Raw genomic sequence first — 19,663 nt, 5'->3', positions numbered from 1 at the left:
TGTGTAGGGGCTGTGTGTGTGTTGTGTAGGGGCTGTGTGTGTGTGTAGGGGCTGTGTGTGTGTGTAGGGGCTGGTGTGTGTGTAGGGCTGTGTGTGTGTGTAGGGGCTGTGTGTGTGTGTGTAGGGCTGTGTGTGTGTGTAGGGCTGTGCGTGTGTGTAGGGCTGTGCGTGTGTGTAGGGCTGTGCGTGTGTGTAGGGGCTGTGTGTGTGTAGGGGCTGTGTGTGTGTGTGTAGGGGCTGTGTGTGTGTGTGTGTAGGGGCTGTGTGTGTGTGTAGGGGCTGTGTGTGTGTGTAGGGGCTGTGTGTGTGTGTAGGGGCTGTGTGTGTGTGTAGGGGCTGTGTGTGTGTGTGTGTAGGGGCTGTGTGTGTGTGTAGGGGCTGTGTGTGTGTGTAGGGGCTGTGTGTGTGTGTAGGGGCTGTGTGTGTGTGTGTAGGGCTGTGTGTGTGTGTGTAGGGGCTGTGTGTGTGTGTAGGGGCTGTGTGTGTGTGTAGGGGCTGTGTGTGTGTAGGGGCTGTGTGTGTGTGTAGGGGCCGTGTGTGTGTCTATGGGGCTGTGTGTGTGTGTGTAGGGGCTGTGTGTGTGTGTAGGGGCTGTGTGTGTGTGTAGGGGCTGTGTGTGTGTGTAGGGGCTGTGTGGTGTGTGGTGTAGGGGCTGTTGTGTGTGTGTGTAGGGGCTGTGTGTGTGTGTGTAGGGGCTGTGTGTGTGTGTAGGGGCTGTGTGTGTGTGTGTAGGGGCTGTGTGTGTGTGTAGGGGCTGTTGTGTGTGTAGGGGCTGTGTGTGTGTGGTAGAGACTGTGTGTGTGTGGGGGCTGGGTGGGTGTGTCTGTGTGTGTGTAGGGGCTGTGTGTGTGTGTAGGGGCTGTGTGTGTGTGTGTAGGGGCTGTGTGTGTGTGTGTAGGGGCTGTGTGTGTGTGTAGGGGCTGTGTGGTGTGTGTAGGGGCTGTGTGTGTGTGTGTAGGGCTGTGTGTGTGTGTGTAGGGGCTGTGTGTGTGTGTGTAGGGGCTGTGTTGTGTGTGGTGTAGGGCTGTGTGTGTGTGTGTGTAGGGGCTGTGTGTGTGTGTAGGGGCTGTGTGTGTGTGGTAGGGGCTGTGTGTGTGTGTAGGGGCTGTGTGTGTGTGTCGGTGGCTGTGTTGTGTGTGTAGGGGCTGTGTGTGTGTGTAGGGGCTGTGTGTGTGTGTAGGGGCGTGTGTGGTGTGTAGGGGCTGTGTGTGTGTGTGTAGGGGCCTGTGTGTGTGTGTAGGGGCTGTGTGTGTGTGTAGGGCTGTGTGTGTGTGTGTAGGGGCTGTGTGTGTGTGTAGGGCGTGTGTGTTGTGTGTAGGGGCTGTGTGTGTGTAGGGGGCTGTGTGTGTGTGTGTAGGGGCTGTGTGGTGTGTGTAGGGGCTGTGTGTGTGGTAGGGGCTGTTGTGGTGTGTGTAGGGGCTGGTTGTGTGTGTGTGTTAGGGGCTGTGTGTGTGTGTAGGGGCTGTGTGTGTGTGTAGGGGCTGTGTGTGTGTGTAGGGGCTGTGTGTGTGTGTGTAGGGGCTGTGTGTGTGTGTAGGGGCTGTGTGTGTGTGTAGGGGCTGTGTGGGTGTGTGTGTAGGGGCTGTGTGTGTGTGTGTGTAGGGGCTGTGTCTGTGTGTGTAGGGGCTGTGTGGTGGTGTAGGGGCTGTGTGTGTGTGTGTAGGGGCTGTGTGTGTGTGTGTGTAGGGGCTGTGTGTGTGTGTAGGGGCTGTGTGTGTGTGTAGGGGCGTGTGTGTGTGTAGGGGCTGTGTGTGTGTGTAGGGGCAAGTGTGTGTGTGTGTGTAGGGGCTGTGTGTGTGTAGGGGCGTGTGTGTGTGTAGGGGCTGTGTGTGTGTGTAGGGGCTGTGTGTGTGTGTAGGGGCTGTGTGTGTGTAGGGGCTGTGTGTGTGTGTAGGGGCTGTGTGTGTGTGTAGGGGCTGTGTGTGTGTAGGGGCTGTGTGTGTGTGTAGGGGCGTGTGTGTGTGTGTGTAGGGGCTGTGTGTGTGTGTAGGGGCTGTGTGTGTGTAGGGGCTGGGTGTGTGTGTAGGGGCTGTGTGTGTGTAGGGGCTGTGTGTGTGTGTGTAGGGGTGTGTGTGTGTAGGGGCTGTGTGTGTGTGTGTGTAGGGGCTGTGTGGTGTGTAGGGGCTGTGTGTGTGTAGGGGCTGTGTGTGTGTAGGGGCTGTGTGTGTGTGTAGGGGCTGTGTGTGTGTGTGTGTAGGGGCTGGTGTGTGTGTAGGGGCTGTGTGTGTGTGTGTAGGGGCTGTGTGTGTGTGTAGGGGCTGTGTGTGTGGGTAGGGGCTGTGTGTGTGTGTGGGGCTGTGTGTGTTGTGTGTAGGGGCTGTGTGTGTGTGTGTAGGGGCTGTGTGTGTGTGTAGGGGCTGTGTGTGTGTGTAGGGGCTGTGTGTGTGTGTAGGGGCTGTGTGTGTGTGTAGGGGCTGTGTGTGTGTGTAGGGGCTGTGTGTGTGTGTCGGAGCTGTGTGTGTGTGTAGGGGCTGTGTGTGTGTGTAGGGGCTGTGTGTGTGGTGTAGGGGGCTGTGTGTGTGTGTAGGGGCTGTGTGGTGTGTAGGGGCTGTGTGTGTGTGTAGGGGCTGTGTGTGTGTGTAGGGGCTGTGTGTGTGTGTGTAGGGGCTGTGTGTGTGTGTGTAGGGGCTGTGTGTGTGTGTAGGGGCTGGTGTGTGTGTTATGGTGTGTGTGTTGTAGGGGCTGTGTGGTGTGTGTAGGGGCTGTGTGTGTGTGTGTGTGTGTGTGGTGTAGGGGCTGTGTGTGTGTGTGTAGGGGCTGTGTGTGTGTGGTAGGGGCTGTGGTGTGTGTAGGGGCTGTGTGTGTGTAGGGGCGTGTGTGTGTGTAGGGCTGGTCGGCGTGTGTGTGGTAGGAGGCTGTGGTGTGTGTAGGAGCTGTGTGTGTGTGTAGGGAAGCTGGTGTGGTGTGTAGGGGCTGTGTGCTGTGTGTGTAGGGCTGTGTGTGTGTGTAGGGGCTGTGTGTGTGTGTAGGGGCTGTGTGTGTGTGTGTAGGGCTGTGTGTGTTGTGTGTAGGGGCTGTGTGTGTGTGTGTAGGGGATGTGTGTGTGTGTAGGGGCTGTGTGTGTGTGTGTAGGGGCTGTGTGTGTGTGTGTAGGGCGTGTGTGTGTTTAGGGGCTGTGGTGTGTGTGTAGGGGCTGTGTGTGGTGTAGGGCTGTTTGTGTGTGTAGGGGCTGGGTGTGTGTGTAGGGGCTGTGTGTGTGTGTTTGTAGGGGCTGTGTTGTGTGTGTAGGGGCTGGTGTGTGTGTGTAGGGGCTGTGTGTGTGTGTGTAGGAGGCTGTGTGTGTGTGTAGGGGCTGTGTGTGTGTGTGTGTAGGGGCTGTGTGTGTGTGTAGGGGCTGCGTGTGTGTGTGTAGGAACTGTGTGTGTGTGTAGGGGCTGCGTGTGTGTGTGTGTAGGGGCTGTGTGTGTGTGTAGGGGCTGCGTGTGTGTGTGTAGGAGCTGTGTGTGTGTAGGGGCTGTGTGTGTGTGTAGGAGCTGTGTTGTGTGTGTAGGGCTGCGTGTGTGTGTGTGTGTAGGAGCTGTGTGTGTGTGTAGGGGCTGCGTGTGTGTGTGTGTAGGGGCTGTGTGTGTGTGTAGGGGCTGCGTGTGTGTGTGTAGGAGCTGTGTGTGTGTAGGGGCTGCGTGTGTGTGTGTAGGAGCTGTGTGGTGTGTAGGGGCTGCGTGTGTGTGTGTAGGAGCTGTGTGTGTGTAGGGGCTGTGTGTGTGTGTGTAGGGGCTGCGTGTGTGTGTGTGTAGGGGCTGTGTGTGTGTTTGGGGCTGTGTGTGTGTGTAGGGGCTGTGTGTGTGTGTAGGGGCTGTGTGTGTGTGTGTAGGGGCTGTGTGTGTGTGTGTGTAGGGGCTGTGTGTGTGTGTGTAGGGGCTGTGTGTGTGTGTGTAGGGGCTGTGTGTGTGTGTGTAGGGGCTGTGTGTGTGTGTGTAGGGGCTGTGTGTGTGTGTGTAGGGGCTGTGTGTGTGTGTGTAGGGGCTGTGTGTGTGTGTGTGTAGGAGCTGTGTGTGTGTGTGTAGGGGCTGTGTGTGTGTGTGTGTAGGGGCTGTGTGTGGTGTGTAGGGGCTGTGTGTGTGTGTGTAGGGGCTGTGTGTGTGTGTGTAGGGGCTGTGTGTGTGTGTATAGGGGCTGTGTGTGTGTGTGTAGGGGCTGTGTGTGTGTGTGTAGGGGCTGTGTGTGTGTGTGTAGGAGCTGTGTGTGTGTGTAGGGGCTGCGTGTGTGTGTGTAGGGGCTGTGTGTGTGTGTGTAGGGACTGTGTGTGTGTGTAGGAGCTGTGTGTGTGTAGGAGCTGCGTGTGTGTGTGTAGGAGCTGTGTATGTGTGTAGGGGCTGCGTGTGTGTGTGTAGGAGCTGTGTGTGTGTGTAGGAGCTGTGTATGTGTGTAGGGCCGGGGGGTGCGGGTGTGCTGGTGGGGGCTGCGCTCGCACCGTGAACTCGTCGATGAACTTGAGGTTCCCGTTGGCGCACAGCGACTCCACGTGCAGCAGGAAGGACTTCTTCGGCACCGGCCTGCGGGGGGCGGGGGGCGGGGGTAGGGGGGAGGGGGGCGGGGGGAGGGGGGAGGGGGGCGGGGGGCGGGGGGCGGGGGGAGGGGGGGGCGGGGGGCGGGGGGCGGGGGGCGCGCAACAAACACAACGGTCCGAGTCCCACCCGGCTCCACCGGGCAGCCCCCGTGTGGCCGCATCCTCACACACCGCACACGTTGGCACGTCAAACTCCCCCGCCGCACCAGCGGCATGACCACGGCAACACAGCCACGGCACACAACGGCATGACCACGGCAACACAGTAGCACGCAGCGGCACACGGCACACAGCCACGGCACACAGCCACGGCACACAGCGGCACCGTCACGGCACATAGCGGCACACGGCAACACAGCCACGGCACACAGCGGCACGCGGCAACAGTGGCACACAGCGGCACGCGGCAACAGTGGCAACCAGCGGCATGACCACGGCAACACAGCCACGGCACACGGCGGCACCGCCGCGGCAACACGGCAACTCCGCCACGGCACACAGCGCGGCAGCGGGAGAAGCAAGCGCCATGCAGTGGCTGCGGTGGCGGCGAGAGGATTGCGTGGTGGTGGTGTTTGGAGGGGGGGGGGGCAGGCGATGAGGTCGCGACCGCGCGCCAGGGCAGTGAAGTATGCCCGGCAGGCTCCGTAGCCGCCGACCGCCACCGGCGCGTGGCAGACGTGGCGTCGAGTGTGCAGGCGGTGCAACTGCGCCGACACTTCCCGATCGCTGACCGCTCCACAGAACGCCACCGCGGCTCGGCACACGGCAGAGGTTGCAACCGGGTACCCGGTACCCGTACCCTACCCGATACCTGTTTGCGACCCTGGTGCGGCCGGGTACGGGTACGGGTAGGCCGTGAGTCACTGGTGAGTCACCGTGATTGTCACTCATTTCCCAACGTCTTGTCTCTTCTCACAATTCAAGTTCCTAGAATCAACCCACCCGCACCTGCAACATGGCTTCATCCCAGAGGTCGCAATCAGGTACCCGGCCGGGTACGGGTACGGCCGGGTACGGGTACCCGTTTGCGACCCTGGTGCGGCCGGGTACGGGTAAGGAATCAAAACCCGTTTGAGACCTCTGGCACACGGGAATGTGGTAGGGGGGCGCAGACGGCGGTGGGAAGCGCACGGCACTCGGCACGGCACACAGGAGCGGGCAGCACACCCGGTGTGGTGGGGTGGTGGTGGTGGGGTGGTGGTGGTGGTGGTGGGGTGATGGGGTGGCGGTGGTGGTGGCGGTGGTGGTGGCGGTGGTGGTGGCGGTGGTGGTGGGGTGGTGGTGGTGGTGGTGGGGTGGTGGTGGTGGGTGGTGGTGGTGGGGTGGTGGTGGTGGGGTGGTGGTGGTGGTGGGGTGATGGGTGGCGGTGGTGGTGGCGGTGGTGGTGGCGGTGGTGGTGGGGTGGTGGTGGTGGTGGTGGGGTGGTGGTGGTGGGGTGGTGGTGGTGGGGTGGTGGTGGTGGGGTGGTGGTGGTGGGGTGGTGGTGGTGGGGTGGTGGGGTGGTGGTGGGGGTGGTGGTGGTGGGGTGGTGGGGTGGTGGTGGGGTGGTGGTGGTGGGGTGGTGGTGGTGGGGTGGTGGTGGTGGGGTGGTGGTGGTGGGGTGGTGGTGGTGGGGTGGTGGGGTGGTGGGGTGGTGGTGGGGTGGTGGGGCGGTGGGGCGGTGGTGGTGGTGGTGGTGGGGGTGGTGTGGTGGTGGTGGTGGTGGGGTGGTGGTGGTGGGGTGGTGGGGTGGTGGGTGGTGGTGGGGTGGTGGTGGTGGGGTGGTGGGGTGGTGGTGGTGGGGTGGTGGGGTGGTGGTGGTGGGGGTGGTGGGGTGGTGGGGCGGTGGTGGTGGTGTGGTGGTGGTGGTGTGGTGGTGGTGGTGGGGTGGGGTGGTGGCGGCGGTGGTGGCGGCGGTGGTGGTGGCGGTGGTGGTGCGGACTTACTTGACCGACTTCCTGTAACTAAGCAGCCTAGAACAATGAGAGAGGCAGTGTTTCACTCGGTGGTACGGCAGCTACCGCAACGCGGCTACCACAACGCGGCTACCGCACAGCCCCCCGCTCGGCTCCTGCGCAGTGAGCATTGCGTAGCCACCGCTGCGTCTGCGGCCTCGACCATCAGAGTCGAGTGATGAACGGAGTTGACCCTCGGCGATCGTCATCATTATCGTCATCATGATCGTCTTCAACATCATCATCGTCATCATCGTCGTCATCATCATCGTCATCATTATCGTCGTCGTCATCATCATTATCGTCGTCGTCGTCGTCATCATTATCATCGTCGTCATCATTATCGTCATCATGATCGTCTTCAACATCATCATCGTCATCATCGTCGTCATCATTATCGTCATCATCATCGTCATCATTATCGTAGTCGTCATCATTATCGTCATCATCGTTATCGTCATCGTCGTCATCATTATCATCATCGTTATCATCGTCGTCATCATCGTCGTCATCATTATCGTCATCATCATCATCGTCATTATCGTCATCATCATCGTCGTCATCATCGTCATCATCATTATAGTCATCGTAATGGTCGCCATCATCGTCATCATCATTATCGTCATCATCGTCGCCGTCGTGATCGTCATTATCGTCATCATTATTGTAATCGTCGTCGTCATCACAATCATCATCGTCAAATGAGCATCGTCGCTGATCCTCCTGGGGAAACCACGAGGTTCAGAGGATGCGCGACAGACCCGCGCGCAAATCGTTGTCGTGCCTCGTGCGACACAAAAGAGATAATAAACATCAACAACTACACTGGGTTCTAGATTTGATTCTAGATTTGAAGCTTTCGTGACTGCAATGATTCATATTCTTAGATTTTTTCAGTAAAGTCACGTAGGTAAAAACATTAAAAAGTAAAATAAAATAAAAATCACGACGTTCCGGAGGCAACACAAGCTTCCGTCTTCAGGTGGTACCGTCACAGCCACGACAGCTGCATCACGTAAATGAGAGATTGCAAGAGCTACCACTCCGTATATATAATGGTTGGAGAGGGTGGTGGGGCAAGGGCCGCATACTTATTATTAATATGGTAAGGTGAGGCTTAAGACTAAGAATAGACTGCATAAGAAAGGCTGAACTACACTGGGCTCCCCTCGCTCCTTTCGCCGGCTCGCCATCGCAACGGTGCCGAGCCGATTCGAGCGGCCGAACAGACGTGATGCACTGTGCACCGGTTTCGACTGAACTAGGAATCGTCGGCAACGGTGGAGTCACCACCTCCAAGCGGTTGCGGGGTCGAATGTCTTTGCATCAGTCAATACTATCCTCCATCTCTATACTAACCAGGCCGACGCCTGCTGAGCTTGGGGTGAGTCTGGGCTCAGTCCCCCATCTCTGCACTAACCAGGCTGACCCCTGCTTAGCCTGAAGGAGCTGACGGTGGTGGTGCTGGATGCTGTGTGTGTGTGCAGGCTGCTTAGCTTGGGGTGAGTCTGGGCTCAGTCCCCAATCTCTGCACTAACCAGGCTGACCCCTGCTTAGCCTGAAGGAGCTGGTGGTGGTGCTGGTGCTGTGTGTGGTTGCAGGCTGCTTAGCTTGGGGTGAGTCTGGGCTCAGTCCCCAATCTCTGCACTAACCAGGCTGACCCCTGCTTAGCCTGGAGGAGCTGGTGGTGGTGGTGGTGCTGTGTGTGGTTACAGGCTGCTTAGCTTGGGGTGAGAGTCTGGGCCCAGTCCCCCATCTCTGCACTAACCAGGCTGACCCCTGCTTAGCCTGAAGGAGCTGGTGGTGGTCGTGGTGCTGTGTGTGGTTGCAGGCTGCTTAGCTTGGGGTGAGTCTGGACCCAGTCCCCTGTCTCTGCACTAACCAGGCTGACCCCTGCTTAGCCTGAAGAAGCTGGTGGTGGTGGTGCTGTGTGTGGTTGCAGGCTGCTTAGCTTGGGGTGAGTCTGGGCTCAGTCCCCTGTCTCTGCACTAACCAGGCTGACCCCTGCTTAGCCTGGAGGAGCTGGTGCTGGTGGTGCTGTGTGTGGTTGCAGGCTGCTTAGCTTGGTGTGAGTCTGGGCCCAGTCTCCCGTCTCTGTACTAACCAGGCTGACCCCTGCTTAGCCTGGAGGAGCTGGTGGTGGTGGTGGGGCTGTGTGTGTGCAGGCTGCTTAGCTTGGGGTGAGTCTGGGCTCAGTCCCCCATCTCTGCACTAACCAGGCTGACCCCTGCTTAGCCTGGAGGAGCTGGTGGTGGTGGTGCTGTGTGTGGTTGCAGGCTGCTTAGCTTGGGGTGAGTCTGGGCTCAGTCCCCCATCTCTGCACTAACCAGGCTGACCCCTGCTTAGCCTGGAGGAGCTGGTGGTGGTGGTGCTGTGTGTGGTTGCAGGCTGCTTACTGAACGCTGAACGGGTCACGGTGCTTGAACAGGAACGAGGAGAGGCTGGGGGTGTGCACGAGACAAAGACAAAGATCCCCCGTGTAGCCTTTAAACAGACCGTTGGGGCAAGGGCTGTTAGCGAGCAGCACCTGTGAAGGCCGGCTCGGAGCGCAAGGGGGTGGGGTGTGGAGAACTATGATGCACGCACCAATGCACGCACACACACACACCAGCACACACACGCACCAACACACACACGCACACACACACACACCAACACACACACACCAACACACACACACCAACACACACCAACACACACACACACCAACACACACACACACACACCAACACACACCAACACACCAACACACACCAACACACAGACACCAACACCAACACACACAGACACCAACACCAACACACACACACACACCAACACACACAGACACACGCACACAGACACACACACCAACACACACACACACACCAACACCAACACACACCAACACACACACACACCAACACACACCAACACGCACACACGCACACAGACACACGCACCCCAACACACATACCCCAACACACACACAAACACACACCAACACACATACCCAAACATACACACAAATACACACACAAACACACATACCCAAACATACACACACTAACACACCAACACACACCAATACACCAACACTCATACCCCAACACACACACGCAAATACACCAATCCACACACCAACACACATACCCAAACGCACAGACACCAACACACACACATACCCAAACACACACACACAAACACACACACCAACACACAGACACCAACACACCAACACACATACCCAAACGCACAGACACCAACACACACACATACCCAAACACACACACAGGCAGGGATCCCACGTGACGCACGGCCGGGGCAACAAGCTGTTAGCGAGCACCTATTAAGGCCGGCAGGGCACACGAGGTTTGGTGGACCGAGAGGACAGCAAAACAAAACCGAGAACCTTTAAATTCCACGTCAGTTCAGTGGGAGATCACACACAGGGGTGGGACGCTGCACGAGTGGGCCTGGGGGAGGGCGAGCGCGCGGGTGAGCGTGTGGGTGAGTGTGCGGGTGAGCGTGTGGGTGAGCTTGCGGGCGAGCGCGTGGGTGAGTATATGGGCGAGCTTGAGGGTGAGCTTGTGGGTGAGCGTGCGGGCGAGTGTATGGGTGAGCTTGTGGGTGAACGTGGGGGAGCGCGTGTGGGTGAGCATGCGGGCGAGTATGCGAGTGAGCATGGGGGCTAGTGTGCGGGTTAGCGTGGGGGTGAGTGTATGGGCGAGCGTGTGGGTGAGCGTGGGGGCGAGCTTGTGGGTGAGCGTGGGGGCGAGCTTGTGCATGAGTGTGCGGGCGAGCGTGCGGGCGAGCATACGGGCGAGCGTGCGGGCGAGCGTGTGGGCGGGCGAGCGTGCGGGCGAATGTACGGGTGAGCTTGTGGGCGAGCGTGTGGGTGAGCGTGTGGGTGAGCATGTGGGTGAGCTTGTGGGTGAGCTTGTGGGTGAGCGTGCGGGCAGGTGAGCATGCGGGCGAATGTACGGGTGAGCGTGTGGGCGAGCGTGTGGGTGAGCGTGTGGGTGAGCTTGTGGGTGAGCTTGTGGGTGAGCATGCGGGCAGGTGAGTGTGCGGGCGAATGTACGGGTGAGCGTGTGGGCGAGCATATGGGTGAGCTTGTGGGTGAGCTTGTGGGTTAGCTTGTGGGTGAGCGTGGGCGCGGGCGGGTGAGCTTGTGGGCGAGCGTGGGTGCGGGCGGGTGAGCTTGTGGGTGAGCGTGCGGGCGAGTGTATGGGTGAGCTTGTGGGTGAGCTTGTAGGTGAGTGTGTGGGCGGGCGAGCGTGCGGGCGAATGTATGGGTGAGCTTGTGGGCGAGCGTGTGGGTGAGCGTGTGGATGAGCGTGTGGGTGAGCGTGTGGATGAGCGTGTGGGTGAGCGTGTGGGTGAGCGTGTGGGTGAACGTGTGGATGAGCGTGTGGGTGAGCGTGTGGGTGAGCTTGTGGGTGAGCGTGCGGGCGGGCGAGCTTGTGGGCGAGCGTGCGGGTGAGCATGTGGATGAGCTTGTGGGCGAACGTGTGGGTGAGCGTGCGTGCGGGCGAGCGCGCGAGTCTCACCGGGAGGGAGCGCCGTCGCGTGTCTCCGGCTCCGAGAGGCTGAACAGCTGGTCCAGCTTGAGCTTCGTGTCCAAGATCTCGGCGTCGCGTGGGGAGTAGGCGCCCCCCTCCTTCTGCCTGCTCCGGAACCTGGGGGGGGCAAGGGGGGGGCAAGGGGGGGGGTGGGGGGGCGATGGGGGGGGGGGCGAGAGGGGGGGCGAAAGGGGGGGCAAGGGTGGGGAAAGGGGGGGCTGGTTAAAGCTTATCACCGCACTTTTGCGCAGTGCTCATCAAGGAGCAATCGTCACGCGAACTGCCGGTCGTCGTCCTCCCGGGCTGCTCATGCTGGAGAGCGGCCCACGTGGAACCGGATGTCAAGGAGCTACCTCGGAGGCCGCCCCTTCGTTCAAGTGGGTGAGGCTGTGGCGAGCCTGAGGTTGTGGTAGCGGTTGTTGCCGAGGTTGCGGGTGAGGTTTTGGTTGCGGGTGAGGTTTGTCGTGAAGGTTGTAGCCGTGGTGAGCCTGTGGTTGTGGTGCGGTTGTTGCCGAGGTTGTGGTGAAGTTGTGGTTGCGGGTAAGGTTATTGTGAAGGTTGTAGCCATGGTGAGCCTGTGGTTGTCGTGAAGGTTGTAGCCGAGGTTGTGGTTGTGGTTGTGGTGACATTGTGGTGAGGTTGTGTTGAGGTTTTGGTTGCGGGTGACATTGTGGTGAGGTTGTGGTGAGGTTTTGGTTGTGGGTGAGGTTGTGGTGAGGTTTTGGTTGTGGTGACCTTGTGGTGAGCCTGCAGCCGTGCCTGTGGTGAGGCTGCGGTTGTGGTGCGGTTGTTGCGTGGTTGTTGCCGAGGTTGTTGCGAGGTTGTGGTTGAGTGTGCGGTGAGGTGAGGTGGTTGCCGCTCCTCACCTGGTGAGGAAGACGACCATGAGGACGAGGAGGATGAGGGATGCGACGAAGAGGGTCACCCCGATGACGACCCCCACGGTACTGCCGGAGAGTCCATCCCCTACAAAGACAAAGGTCCCCCGTGTAGCCTTCACGGACTGTTGGGGCAAGTGCTGTCAGTGAGTAGAAGCATCCATGAAGGCCACACCAAAGACAAAGATCGCCCGTGTAGCCTTAACGGACTATTGGGGCAAGTGCTGTCAGCGAATAGAAGCATCTATGAAGGCCACACCAAAGACCAAGGTCCCCCGTGTAGTCTTAACGGACTGTTGGGGCAAGTGCTGTCAGCGAGTAAAAGCATCTATGAAGGCCACACCAAAGACCAAGGTCCCCCGTGTAGTCTTAACGGACTGTTGGGGCAAGTGCTGTCAGCGAGTAAAAGCATCTATGAAGGCCACACCAAAGACCAAGGTCCCCCGTGTAGCCTTAACAGACTATTGGGGCAAGTGCTGTCAGTATCGAGTTGCACCTATGAAGGACACACCAAAGACAAAGATCCTCCGTGTAGCCTTAACGGACTGTTGGGGCAAGTGCTGTCAGTAGCGAGTAGCACCTATGAAGGACACACCAAAGACAAAGATCCCCCGTGTAGCCTTAACATACTGTTGGGGCAAGTGCTGTCAGCGAGTAGAAGCATCCATGAAGGCCACACCAAAGACAAAGATCGCCCGTGTAGCCTTAACGGGCTGTTGGGGCAAGTGCTGTCAGTAACGAGTAGCACCTATGAAGGACACACCAAAGACAAAGATCGCCCGTGTAGCCTTAACAGACTGTTGGGGCAAGAGCTGTCGGTGAGCGCCTCGTAAGGCTGGGATGGGGTGGCGTTCGAGGTGGGCGGTGTGGCAGTCAAGGAACTCAATTACGGCTGAGTCGACCTTGGGGACGCCCAGGAAAAGTTCACCATTTCCTCTACTCATGATTATGGTTCATGTACCGGACTGACTCACCCAGCGTGCTGATGCGTTCAGAGTACAGCGAGTCCGTGTACTGCCCCAGGATGTTGATGCCTCGAAACTTGAACCTGGGATGCATCATGTGAACAACAACAACATCATCATCAGCAGCATCATCATCATCAGCAGCAGCAGCAGCAGCTCCTAGACATGATTGCACAGTGCCACTCCTTACCCCCTGCGAGCTCGGAGCGCCCAATTCGTGAACTCGCGGGTAAAGAACAGTGATTTAGGGCTGGATTGGTTCCCCGTTTCTGCCGAACATCTTCCGTGAACGTCGAGTGGAGGGATGGGATGGATCCTCCTGATAACATCCCTCCTTGGATAGACGTGGCATGGACCTCCTGATGACATCTCTCCTCGGATAGACGTGGCATGGACCTCCTGATGACATCTCTCCTCGGATAGACGTGGCATGGACCTCCTGATGACATCACTCCTTAGATAGACGTGGCATGGACCTCCTGATGACATCACTCCTTAGATAGACGTGGCATGGACCTCTGATAACATCACTCCTTAGATAGACGTGGCATGGACCTCTTGATAACATCACTCCTTAGATAGACGTGGCATGGACCTCCTGATACCATCACTCCTTAGATAGACGTGGCATGGACCTCTTGATAACATCACTCCTTAGATAAACGTGGCATGGACCTCTTGATAACATCACTCCTTAGATGGACGTGGCATGGACCTCCTGATAACATCACTCCTTAGATAGACGTGGCATGGACCTCTTGATAACATCACTCCTTAGATAGACGTGGCATGGACCTCTTGATAACATCACTCCTTAGATAGACGTGGCATGGACCTCTTGATAACATCACTCCTTAGATAGACGTGGCATGGACCTCTTGATAACATCACTCCTTAGATAGACGTGGCATGGACCTCTTGATAACATCACTCCTTAGATAGACGTGGCATGGACCTCCTGATACCATCACTCCTTAGATAGACGTGGCATGGACCTCTTGATAACATCACTCCTTAGATAGACGTGGCATGGACCTCTTGATAACATCACTCCTTAGATGGACGTGGCATGGACCTCCTGATAACATCACTCCTTAGATAGACGTGGCATGGACCTCTTGATAACATCACTCCTTAGATAGACGTGGCATGGACCTCCTGATACCATCACTCCTTAGATAGACGTGGCATGGACCTCTTGATAACATCACTCCTTAGATAGACGTGGCATGGACCTCTTGATAACATCACTCCTTAGATGGACGTGGCATGGACCTCCTGATAACATCACTCCTTAGATAGACGTGGCATGGACCTCTTGATAACATCACTCCTTAGATAGACGTGGCATGGACCTCTTGATAACATCACTCCTTAGATAGACGTGGCATGGACCTCTTGATAACATCACTCCTTAGATAGACGTGGCATGGACCTCCTGATGACATCTCTCCTCGGATAGACGTGGCATGGACCTCCTGATAACATCACTCCTTAGATAGACGTGGCATGGACCTCTTGATAACATCACTCCTTAGATAGACGTGGCATGGACCTCCTGATACTATCACTCCTTAGATGGACGTGGGATGGACCTCCTGATACTATCACTCCTTAGATAGACGTGGCATGGACCTCCTGATACCATCACTCCTTAGATAGACGTGGCATGGACCTCCTGATACCATCACTCCTTGGATGGACATGTGATGGACCTCCTGATACCATAACTCCTTGGATAGACGTAGCATGGACCTCCTGATACCATCACTCCTTGGATGGACATGTGATGGACCTCCTGATAACATCACTCCTTAGATAGACGTGGCATGGACCTCCTGATACCATCACTCCTTGGATGGACATGTGATGGACCTCCTGATACCATCACTCCTTGGATAGACGTAGCATGGACCTCCTGATACCATCACTCCTTGGATGGACATGTGATGGACCTCCTGATAACATCACTCCTTAGATAGACGTGGCATGGACCTCCTGATGACATCAGTCCTTAGATGGACGTGGCATGGACCTGCTGATGGCATCACAATGCAGTGGCCACTGCTGCTCCTCCTATCGGTGATTAACAACAAATGGCCAACGCGTAGTAGTATGGAGGAGGAGGAAGAGGCTTTCATTACCGATAAGTGAGATTTTCCTGGTAGGATGTGCAGTAGGGTGTGTAGAATAATACATAGTGTAAAATTACAATCTATAAGGTATAGGGTGGTGTATAGTAATCACAAGAAGTACCAGTCGCATATCTGCATTTCCCATAAATATTCTAAAATTCGTAGTTGTATGGTGAATATGCAGCAGTGTGGTGTGCAGTAGGGTGGGTAGAATAATAGTGTAATATTACATAAATATGCTAAAATTCCTCTTGATATGCACATTCTTTTGTCAAGGCGCTCTTCCTCCTCCCTCCCAGCTTAAATAGACGCTCCAAGCCCAGGACGCGTCATTCAGACGCTGTCTCCCCGACAGACCTGTTCCTCACCTGAGGACGGCTGCTTGCGTTGTGGCCGAAACGTCGTGAGAATTGTATTTTATTATGTTTTATTTTTATTATTTTATTATTTCCCTTCTACGTGACTTTACCGACAGACCTGTTCTTCACCTGAGGACGGCTGCTTGCGTTGTGGTCGAAACGTCGTGAGAATTATTTTATTATGTTTTATTATTTTATTATTTCCCTTCTACGTGACTTTACCGACAGACCTGTTCTTCACCTGAGGACGGCTGCTTGCGTTGTGGCCGAAACGTCGTGAGAATTGTATTTTATTATGTTTTATTTGTATTATTTTATTATTTCCCTTCTACGTGACTTTACCGACAGACCTGTTCTTCACCTGAGGACGGCTGCTTGCGTTGTGGTCGAAACGTCGTGAGAATTATTTTATTATGTTTTATTATTTTATTATTTCCCTTCTACGTGACTTTACCGACAGACCTGTTCTTCACCTGAGGACGGCTGCTTGCGTTGTGGCCGAAACGTCGTGAGAATTATTTTATTATGTTTTATTATTTTATTATTTCCCTTCTACGTGACTTTACCGACAGACCTGTTCTTCACCTGAGGACGGCTGCTTGCGTTGTGGCCGAAACGTCGTGAGAATTGTTTTATTATGTTTTATTATTTTATTATTTCCCTTCTACGTGACTTTACCGACATACCTGTTCTTCACCTGAGGACGGCTGCTTGTGTTGTGGCCGAAACGTCGTGAGAATTATTTTATTATGTTTCATTTTTATTATTTTATTATTTCCATTCTACATGACAGTAACCGAAAGAACCAAGAAGATGAATCCCTGCAGTCACGAAAGCTTTAAATCGAAATAAAATACAATCCTCACAATTGTATTTTATTATGTTTGAGAATTGTATTTTATTATGTTTTATTTTTGTATTTTATTATGGTTTATTATTTTATTATTTCCATTCTACGTGACTTTACCGAAAGAACCAAGAAGATGAATCCCTGCAGTCACGAAAGCTTTAAATCGAAATAAAATACAATTCTCACAATTGTATTTTATTATGTTTGAGAATTGTATTTTATTATGTTTTATTTTTGTATTTTATTATGGTTTATTATTTTATTATTTCCCTTCTACGTGACTTTACCGAAAGAACCAAGAAGATGAATCTCTGCAGTCACGCAAGCTTTAAATCGAAATAAAAAACAATTCTCACAATTGTATTTTATTATGTTTGAGAATTGTATTTTATTATGTTTTATTTTTGTATTTTATTATGGTTTATTATTTTATTATTTCCCTTCTACGTGACTTTACCGAAAGAACCAAGAAGATGAATCTCTGCAGTCACGAAAGCTTTAAATCGAAATAAAATACAATTCTCACAATTGTATTTTATTATGTTTGAGAATTGTATTTTATTATGTTTTATTTTATTATGGTTTATTATTTTATTATTTCCCTTCTACGTGACTGTACCGAAAGAACCAAGAAGATGAATCCCTGCAGTCACGAAAGCTTTAAATCGAAATAAAATACAATTCTCACAATTGTATTTTATTATGTTTGAGAATTGTATTTTATTGTTTTATTTTTGTATGTAGTTTTATTTTTATTATTTGATTATTTCCCTTCTACGTGACTTTACCGAAAGAACCAAGAAGATGAATCCCTGCAGTCACGAAAGCTTTAAATCGAAATAAAATACAATTCTCACAATTGTATTTTATTATGTTTTATTTTTGTATTTTATTATGGTTTATTATTGTATTATTTCCCTTCTACGTGACTTTACCGAAAGAACCAAGAAGATGAATCCCTGCAGTCACGAAAGCTTAAAATCGAAATAAAATACAATTCTCACAATTGTATTTTATTATGTTTATTTTTGTATTTTATTATGGTTTATTATTTTATTATTTCCCTTCTACGTGACTTTACCGAAAGAACCAAGAAGATGAATCCCTGCAGTCACGAAAACTTTAAATCGATGATTAACTTCTACTGTGTGTGTTAGGGCGATATGTTTATCTTTCTTGTGCCCTGCGCTACCATCACCGTTTTGTACTCTGCGTTTGTCGTTGTGATGTTCTGACCTCGTGTCCCTACTGGACACCTGTGAAGAAAGAGCTTCATAGCTCATCGGATCGGATTCCTCCTGCAGTAAACATACATATTCTGGTTCTGATATCATTCATGATAACGTTGTTTCTGTTGGGCTGGATCGCGCAGAATAAACGTGTCGTGAACATTCCACCACCCGACGCAGCCAATTAGACAAGATTTGAGCCGTAAACAATTACTGATTGGAACGTTTCTGTGCCAAATAGTGCGTGAATGTGGAGGTGAGTGTACAGGTGAGTGTAGAGGTGAGTGTATGAGTGTGAAGGTGAGTGTGGAGGTGAGTGTAGAGGTGAGTGTAGAGGTGAGTGTATGAGTGTGAAGGTGAGTGTGGAGGTGAGTGTATGAGTGTGGAGGTGAGTGTATGAGTGTGAAGGTGAGTGTAGAGGTGAGTGTACAGGTGAGTGTATGAGTGTGGAGGTGAGCGTATGAGTGCAGAGGTGAGTGTATGAGTGTGGAGGTGAGTGTATGACTGTAGAGTTGAGTGTACAGGTGAGTGTATGAGTGTACAGGTGAGTGTATGAGTGCAGAGGTGAGTGTATGAGTGTAGAGGTGAGTGTATGACTGTAGAGGTGAGTGTACAGGTGAGTGTACAGGTGAGTGTATGAGTGCAGAGGTGAGTGTTCTGGGCGAGTGCACGAGCATTAATCTCCCTCCCCCCGCCCCGCACTCACAGGTAAGCTCTCCCAGGCTTGAGTGGCCCGTTGCACACCTGGTCGGTGCGGGCCTTCTGCCGGCACGTCTGGTCCCCTCCCACGACGAGGACGGGCTCGGTGGCCCGCTGTGCCCCCCGTGGCCGCGCCCACCCCCGCTGGGCCCGGCAGGCGATCCCACGGCCTCCGCCGTGGCCACGTACGGCCGCGGCCGACTGCCAAAGTAGGCCTCATGCCACGTGGCGAGCGGTTCGTCCGCTACGGCTGGAGGGGGGGTGGGGGGGGACATGATGCCCGGTGAAGGTCCATGTGTCTCCCACGTGTCTCCCACGTGTCTCCCACGTGTCCCCACTGTCTCCACCCCTCCCCGTGTCTCCCCCGTGTCCTTCCTGTGTCTTCCCCCACGTCTCCCTCCATGTCCCCCACCCGTGACTCCCCATGTCTCCCCGTCTCCCACGTTGTCCCCACTGTCTCCCCCCCCCCTCCCCGTGTCCTTCCTGAATCTCACCCACCGTGTCCTCCCCATACCCCCGTGACCCCCCCCCGTGACACCCCCGTGACCCCCCCCGTGACCCCCCCGTGCCCCCCCGGGCCCCCCCTGCCCCCTGTGACCCCCCCCCCCCCGTGACCCCCCCTGTGCCCCCTACCCCCGGCCTCCAGCACGATGGTGTGGATGTGTGCTAGGGGTCCTTCCTGAATCTCACCCTCAGTGTCCTCCCCATACCCCCGTGACCCCCCCATGACCCCCCGTGACCCCACATGCCCCCCCCGTGACCCCTACCTCCGGCCTCCAGCACGATGGTGTGGATGTGTGCTAGGGGTCCTTCCTGAATCTCACCCACTGTGTGACCCCCCCGTGACCCCTCCCGTGACCTCCCCCGTGACCCCCCGTGACCCCCCATGACCCCCGTGACCTCCCCGTGACCCCCCCGTGACCCCCCGTGGCCCCCCGTGCCCCCCCCGTGACCCCTACCCCCGGCTTCCAGCACGATGGTGTGGATGTGTGCGAGGGGTCCTTCCTGAATCTCACCCTCCATGTCCTCCCCATACCCCCGTGACCCCCCCGTGACCCCCCCCCCCCCGTGACCCCCCGTGACCCCCCCCCCGTGACCCCCCCCGTGCCCCCTACCCCCTGCCTCCAGCACGATGGTGTGGATGTGTGCGAGGGGTCCTTCCCCATGACCCCCCCCCCGTGACCCCCCCCCCGTGACCCCCCGTGACCCCCCCCCGTGACCCCCCCCGTGACCCCCCCGTGACCCCTACCCCCGGCCTCCAGCACGATGGTGTGGATTTGTGCGAGGGGTCCTTCCTGAATCTCACCCACCGTGTCCTCCCCATACCCCCGTGACCCCCCGTGACCCCCCCCCGTGAACCCCCCCCCGTGGAACCCCCCCCCGTGACCCCCCGTGACCCCCCGTGACCCCTACCCCCGGCCTCCAGCACGATGGTGTGGATGTGTGCTAGGGGTCCGTGCTCGTCGCTGAAGAGGCAGCCCGGAGCGGCGAGCGCCACCGTGTCGGCCGTGACGGCGCGGGAGCCGTCGGCACGGCGCGCCACCACGGGCAGCCCCAGCGGCA

General features: G+C 55.5%; 1 protein-coding gene across 1 annotated transcript in view; it reads right to left on the bottom strand.

Moving 5' to 3' along the window:
- The window catches only part of LOC133360318 (phosphatidylinositol phosphatase PTPRQ-like), a 64,947-nt gene extending 45,284 nt beyond the window's left edge, over nt 1-19,663 (bottom strand). The window contains exons 1-8 of the mRNA XM_061578965.1: nt 19,514-19,663; nt 18,108-18,350; nt 12,838-12,911; nt 11,852-11,951; nt 10,974-11,102; nt 8,838-8,882; nt 6,433-6,459; nt 4,412-4,493 (exon numbers count right to left, since the gene is read on the bottom strand). Coding sequence (XP_061434949.1) covers nt 4,412-4,493; nt 6,433-6,459; nt 8,838-8,882; nt 10,974-11,102; nt 11,852-11,871 — 303 coding nt within the window. The 5' untranslated portion in view covers nt 11,872-11,951; nt 12,838-12,911; nt 18,108-18,350; nt 19,514-19,663. The remainder of the gene's footprint in view (nt 1-4,411; nt 4,494-6,432; nt 6,460-8,837; nt 8,883-10,973; nt 11,103-11,851; nt 11,952-12,837; nt 12,912-18,107; nt 18,351-19,513) is intronic.

Source organism: Lethenteron reissneri, chromosome 68 (assembly GCF_015708825.2).
Source record: "Lethenteron reissneri isolate LAM-NWPU_2019-01 chromosome 68, ASM1570882v1, whole genome shotgun sequence".
NCBI classification, from domain to species: domain Eukaryota; kingdom Metazoa; phylum Chordata; class Hyperoartia; order Petromyzontiformes; family Petromyzontidae; genus Lethenteron; species Lethenteron reissneri.
This window is presented reverse-complemented; position numbering and strand designations above follow the sequence as displayed.